General features: G+C 42.3%; 1 protein-coding gene across 1 annotated transcript in view; it reads left to right on the top strand.

The window, feature by feature from the left end:
• LOC135545392 (netrin receptor UNC5A-like) overlaps window positions 1–4103 on the top strand; it is a 517562-nt gene extending 513459 nt beyond the window's left edge. Inside the window, 1 exon segment of the mRNA XM_064972999.1 lies at window positions 3938–4103. Coding sequence (XP_064829071.1) covers window positions 3938–4103 — 166 coding nt within the window.
• Window positions 4104–7303: the final 3200 nt, after the last annotated feature.

Genomic DNA, 7303 nt, shown 5'->3' on the forward strand with positions numbered 1-7303 from the left:
TTTAGTGTTGTATGTTGTGTAGTATAGTGTGTAGTATCTCCTCTCCTCTTGTATAGTGTGTAGTATAGTATTTTATGTTGTGTAGTATAGTGTTGTATGTTGTGTAGTATAGTGTGTAGTATAGCATTATATGTTGTGTAGTATAGTGTGTAGTATAGTATTATATGTTGTGTAGTATAGTGTGTAGTATAGTATTATATGTTGTGTAGTATAGTTTTATACCTTGTGTAGTATAGTATTGTATGTTGTGTAGTATAGTGTGTAGTATCTCCTCTCCTCTTGTATAGTGTTGTATAGTGTGTAGTATAGTATTATATGTTGTGTAGTATAGTGTGTAGTATAGTATTATATGTTGTGTAGTATAGTGCGTAGTATAGTATTATATGTTGTGTAGTATGGTATTATATGTTGTGTAGTATAGTGTGTAGTATCTCCTCTCCTCGTGTATAGTGTGTAGTATAGTATTATATGGTGTGTAGCATAGTGTGTAGTATAGTAGTATATGTTGTGTAGTATAGTGTGTAGTATAGTATTATATGTTGTGTAGTATAGTGTGTAGTATAGTATTATATGTTGTGTAGTATAGTGTGTAGTATAGTATTATATGGTGTGTAGTATAGTGTTGTATGTTGTGTAGTATAGTGTGTAGTATCTCCTCTCCTCTTGTATAGTGTGTAGTATAGTGTGTAGTATAGTATTATATGTTGTGTAGTATAGTGTGTAGTATAGTATTATATGTTGTGTAGCATAGTGTGTAGTATAGTATTATATGTTGTGTAGCATAGTGTGTAGTATAGTATTATATGTTGTGTAGCATAGTGTGTAGTATCTCCTCTCCTCTTGTATAGTGTGTAGTATAGTGTGTAGTATAGTATTATATGTTGTGTAGTATAGTGTGTAGTATAGTATTATATGTTGTGTAGTATAGTGTGTAGTATAGTATTATACGTTGTGTAGTATGGTGTGTAGTATCTCCTCTCCTCTTGTATGGTGTGTAGTATAGTGTGTAGTATAGTAGTATATGTTGTGTAGTATAGTGGGTAGTATAGTATTATATGTTGTGTAGTATAGTGTGTAGTATACTGTGTAGTATAGTATTATACGCTGTGTAGTATAGTATTATATGTTGTGTAGTATAGTGTGTAGTATCTCCTCTCCTCTTGTATAGTGTGTAGTATAGTGTGTAGTATAGTATTATATGTTGTGTAGCATAGTGTGTAGTATAGTACTATATGTTGTGTCGTATAGTATTATATGTTGTGTAGTATAGTGTGTAGTATAGTATTATACGTTGTGTAGTATAGTATTATACGTTGTGTATTATAGTATTATATGTTGTGTAGTATAGTGTGTAGTATAGTATTATACGTTGTGTAGTATAGTATTATACGTTGTGTAGTATAGTATTATACGTTGTGTAGTATAGTATTATATGTTGTGTAGTATAGTGTGTAGTATAGTGTATAGTATAGTACTATATGTTGTGTAGTATAGTGTAGTATAGTATTATTTGTTGTGTAGTATAGTATTATATGTTGTGTAGCATAGTGTAGTATAGTAGTATATGTTGTGTAGTATAGTGTGTAGTATCTCCTCTCCTCTTGTATAGTGTGTAGTATAGTGTGTAGTATAGTATTATATGTTGTGTAGTATAGTGTGTAGTATCTCCTCACCTCTTGTATAGTGTGTAGTATAGTATTATATGTTGTGTAGTATCTCCTCTCCTCTTGTATAGTGTGTAGTATAGTATTATATGTTGTGTAGCATAGTGTGTAGTATAGTATTATATGTTGTGTAGTATAGTGTGTAGTATAGTATTATATGTTGTGTAGTATAGTGTGTAGTATCTCCTCTCCTCTTGTATAGTGTGTAGTATAGTGTGTAGTATAGGATTATATGTTGTGTAGCATAGTGTGTAGTATAGTGTGTAGTATAGTATTATATGTTCTGTAGTATAGTGTGTAGTATAGTATTATATGTTGGGTAGTATAGTGTGTAGTATAGTAGTATATGTTGTGTAGTATAGTGTGTAGTATAGTATAGTATTATATGCTGTGTAGTATAGTGTGTAGTATAGTATAGTATTATATGCTGTGTAGTATAGTGTGTAGTATAGTATTATATGCGGTGTAGTATAGTAATATATGTTGTGTAGTATAGTATTATATGTTGTGTAGTATAGTAGAGATGAAGAGGAACACGGAGTCTGTCAGTAACTAGACGTTTGATCATCACATCACACAGTATTGGGGGAAGGACACTTCAACATAGGACAAGAGACAACATGACTGGATTAATTCACTTTACGAGATATCAAATAAATAACCAAAATTAATATCTCTTCCCCCCTCTGTCTCCCTCTCCTCTTCCCCCTCTCCTCTGTCTCCCTCTCCTCTCCTCTTCCCCCTCTCCTCTCCTCTTCCCCCCTCTCCTCTCCTCTTCCCCCTCCTCTTCCCCCTCCCCTCTCTACTCTTCCCCCTCCCCTCTCCTCTTCCCCCTCTCCTCTCCTCTCCCCCTCCCCTCTCCTCTTCCCCCTCTTCTCTCCTCTTCCCCCTCTCCTCTTCCCCCCCTCTCCTCTCTCTCTCCTCTCCTCTCCCCCTCCCCCTCTCCTCTTCCCCCTCTTCTCTCCTCTTCCCCCTCTCCTCTCCTCTTCCCCCTCTCTTTCTCCTCTCCTCTTCCCCCTCTCCTCTTCCCCCATCTCCTCTCCTCTTCCCCCTCTCTTCTCCTCTCCTCTTCCCCCTCTCCTCTTCCCCCATCTCCTCTTCCCCCATCTCCTCTCCTCTTCCCCCTCTCTTCTCCTCTCCTCTTCCCCCTCTCCTCTTCCCCCCATCTCCTCTTCCCCCATCTCCTCTCCTCTTCCCTCTCTCCTCTTCCCCCCATCTCCTCTCCTCTTCCCCCATCTCCTCTCCTCTTCCCCCTCTCCTCTTCCCCCATCTCCTCTTCCCCCATCTCCTCTTCCCCCCATCTCCTCTCCTCTTCCCCCTCTCTTCTCCTCTCCCCCTCTCCTCTCCTCTTCCCCCTCTCTTCTCCTCTCCCCCTCTCTTCTCCTCTCCCCCTCTCCTCTCCTCTCTTCTCCTCTCCTCTTCCCCCTCTCCTCTTCCCCCCATCTCCTCTCCTCTTCCCCCTCTCTTCTCCTCTCCTCTTCCCCCTCTCCTCTTCCCCCCATCTCCTCTTCCCCCCATCTCCTCTTCCCCCATCTCCTCTTCCCCCCCCATCTCCTCTCCTCTTCCCCCTCTCTTCTCCTCTCCCCCTCTCTTCTCCTCTCCCCCTCTCCTCCCCTCTCCTCTTCCCCCTCTCCTCTCCTCTTCCCTCTCTCCTCTCCTCTTCCCCCTCTCCTCTCCTCTTCCCCCTCTCTTCTCCTCTCCTCTTCCCCCTCTCCTCTTCCCCCCATCTCCTCTTCCCCCATCTCCTCTTCCCCCATCTCCTCTTCCCCCCCATCTCCTCTCCTCTTCCCCCTCTCTTCTCCTCTCCCCCTCTCTTCTCCCCTCTCCCCCTCTCCCCTCTCCTCCCTCTCCTCCCCCCTCTCCTCTCCTCTTCCCCTCTCTCCTCTCCTCTTCCCCCCATCTCCTCTTCCCCCCATCTCCTCTCCTCTTCCCCCTCTCTTCTCCTCTCCCCCTCTCTTCTCCTCTCCCCCTCTCCTCTCCTCCCCTCTCCTCTTCCCCCTCTCCTCTCCTCTTCCCCTCTCTCCTCTCCTCTTCCCCCTCTCCTCTCCTCTTCCCCCTCTCCTCTTCCCCCCATCTCCTCTTCCCCCATCTCCTCTTCCCCCCATCTCCTCTTCCCCCCCATCTCCTCTCTCCTCTTCCCCCTCTCTTCTCCTCTCCCCCTCTCTTCTCCTCTCCCCCTCTCCTCTCCTCCCCTCTCCTCTTCCCCCTCTCCTCTCCTCTTCCCCTCTCTCCTCTCCTCTTCCCCCCTCTCCTCTCCTCTCCCTCCTCTCCAGGCACATGAGTTTCTTTGCGTCCAAGGCGAGTCCCACCAGTGTTATTCTGGATCTGTGGGAGGCCCAACACTTCCACAGTGGGAACCTGAACCAGCTGGCCACCGTCATGGCCGACATCGGCAAACAGGAAGCTATGATCTTCCTGGTCTCAGACGGAGAGTGCTAGCCCAGGCTTTGTCCCAATACTGCACCCTATTCCCTAGATAGTGCACCAAAGTAGGTGACTAACTAGGTAATAGGGTGCCATTTGAGATCGGCCCCCTAAACAGAGAGAGGACTGGAACAGGGTAGAATATACAGACACAAGAGAGGAGAACGCTTCCCCTTTCTCCCCTCCTCTTCAAGAGAGGAGAGAAGAATGGAACACTCCCCCTCTCTCTCCCCTCCTCTTCAAGAGAGGAGAAAATAATGGAACACTCCCCCTCTCTCTCCCCTCCTCTTCAAGAGAGGAGAAAAGAATGGAACACTCCCCCTCTCTCTCCCCTCCTCTACAAGAGAGGAGAGAAGAATGGAACACTCCCCTCTCTCCCCTCCTCTACAAGAGAGGAGAATAATGGAACTCTCCCCCCTCTCTCCTCTATGAGACAAGAGGAGCTAAACGGAAGCAGGATTTGGGAACAGGGTTCATGTATGTTATGTTAGATCTATCCCACGCCTCCATTCAGAACCCAGATGTCTGGAGAAAGCCGGACCTGGGAGGGAGCTGGTCCTGGGAAGTTGTTTCTGGGTGATGTGCTTTTGTCAAAGTAAGGCAGGGATTCAGTCCGTATGGAGCCGTCGACTGTGCATCTGTTAAATGCAATGTCCCCACATTCACGGAGATCACATTCAAGGTAAACGCTGCAGATGTCGGCTCAATTGGTTTTGCCTTTTTCAAAGGCGTGTATTCGACAAAGCATGATCAGATTGAATCCCGGTCCAAAGTTACTATGCCACAGGACTGAAGAGGATATCTGGTACACGGTATGGTATGTAACTAGGTCAGACAGGTGTACAAAGAGCTCTTTATGCTGTTTAAGTCAAGTTCAGTAGCCATCAAGGATTAAAGTATAGCCTTATGTCCAAGAGACTTAGGATGAGATGACCGACAAGCATTTACCAACACATGGGCCATACTTTGCCACAAAGTAGCAATATGCAAAATAATCATATTATCCATGAAAAGACAACATCACAATGTCAAGTTGGATTATTTCTGTTTATGTTTAGTCAGAGACAAAGATGATCACGTTCAATATCTCATCTTAACCTCCCAGAGAAATTTGAAGTGTTTCGTCACTGGGTCAAACAGCAGAGTCGATTTATTTCTGCAACTGACTGGACCATTGATTGTGAAGAAAAACCCCACAAATGTTATCACTATAGGGTCTATGACACTCCACTCACTGTCCATCCATTAACCCTGTGGTGTAATCTGATCTGTTTATCCATCTGTCATCATCTAAGGTTTCAAACTGGCTGTAAAAACAAAATTAGCTTTTAGGCAGGCGATAGGTTTTATGTCATGATCCTAAAGAACACATCTCATGATCCTAAAGAACACATCTCCTGATTCTAAAGAACACATCTCATGATCCTAAAGAACACATCTCATGATCCTAAAGAACACATCTCATGATCCTAAAGAACACATCTCATGATTCTAAAGAACACATCTCCTGATCCTAAAAAACACATCTCATGATCCTAAAGAACACATCTCATGATCCTAAAGAACACATCTCATGATCCTAAAGAACACATCTCATGATCCTAAAGAACACATCTCAAGATCCTAAAGAACACATCTCCTGATTCTAAAGAACACATCTCCTGATTCTAAAGAACACATCTCATGATCCTAAAGAACACATCTCATGATCCTAAAGAACACATCTCATGATCCTAAAGAACACATCTCATGATCCTAAAGAACACATCTCCTGATTCTAAAGAACACATCTCATGATCCTAAAGAACACATCTCATGATCCTAAAGAACACATCTCATGATCCTAAAGAACACATCTCATGATTCTAAAGAACACATCTCCTGATCCTAAAGAACACATCTCATGATCCTAAAGAACACATCTCATGATCCTAAAGAACACATCTCCTGATCCTAAAGAACACATCTCATGATCCTAAAGAACACATCTCATGATCCTAAAGAACACATCTCAAGATCCTAAAGAACACATCTCCTGATTCTAAAGAACACATCTCCTGATCCTAAAGAACACATCTCCTGATTCTAAAGAACACATCTCCTGATTCTAAAGAACACATCTCATGATCCTAAAGAACACATCACCTGACTCTAAAGAACACATCTCATGATCCTAAAGAACACATCTCCTGATCCTAAAGAACACATCTCCTGATTCTAAAGAACACATCTCCTGATTCTAAAGAACACATCTCCTGATCCTAAAGAACACATCTCATGATCCTAAAGAACACATCTCATGATCCTAAAGAACACATCTCCTGATTCTAAAGAACACATCTCATGATCCTAAAGAACACATCTCCTGATCCTAAAGAACACATCTCCTGATTCTAAAGAACACATCTCCTGATTCTAAAGAACACATCTCCTGATCCTAAAGAACACATCTCATGATCCTAAAGAACACATCTCATGATCCTAAAGAACACATCTCCTGATTCTAAAGAACACATCTCATGATCCTAAAGAACACATCTCCTGATTCTAAAGAACACATCTCCTGATTCTAAAGAACACATCTCCTGATTCTAAAGAACACATCTCCTGATTCTAAAGAACACATCTCATGATCCTAAAGAACACATCTCCTGATTCTAAAGAAAACATCTCCTGATTCTAAAGAACACATCTCATGATCCTAAAGAACACATCACCTGACTCTAAAGAACACATCTCATGATCCTAAAGAACACATCTCAAGATCCTAAAGAACACATCTCCTGATTCTAAAGAACACATCTCCTGATTCTAAAGAACACATCTCATGATCCTAAAGAACACATCTCATGATCCTAAAGAACACATCTCCTGATCCTAAAGAACACATCTCATGATCCTAAAGAACACATCTCCTGATTCTAAAGAACACATCTCCTGATTCTAAAGAACACATCTCCTGATTCTAAAGAACACATCTCCTGATTCTAAAGAACACATCTCATGATGAACACATCTCCTGATTCTAAAGAACACATCTCCTGATTCTAAAGAACACATCTCCTGATTCTAAAGAACACATCTCTGATTCTAAAGAACACATCTCATGATCCTAAAGAACACATCTCCTGATTCTAAAGAACACATCTCATGATCCTAAAGAACACATCTCCTGATTCTAAAGAACACATCTCATGATCCTAAAGAACACATCT

Source organism: Oncorhynchus masou, chromosome 9 (genome assembly GCF_036934945.1).
Source record: "Oncorhynchus masou masou isolate Uvic2021 chromosome 9, UVic_Omas_1.1, whole genome shotgun sequence".
Taxonomy (NCBI): Eukaryota; Metazoa; Chordata; class Actinopteri; order Salmoniformes; family Salmonidae; genus Oncorhynchus; species Oncorhynchus masou.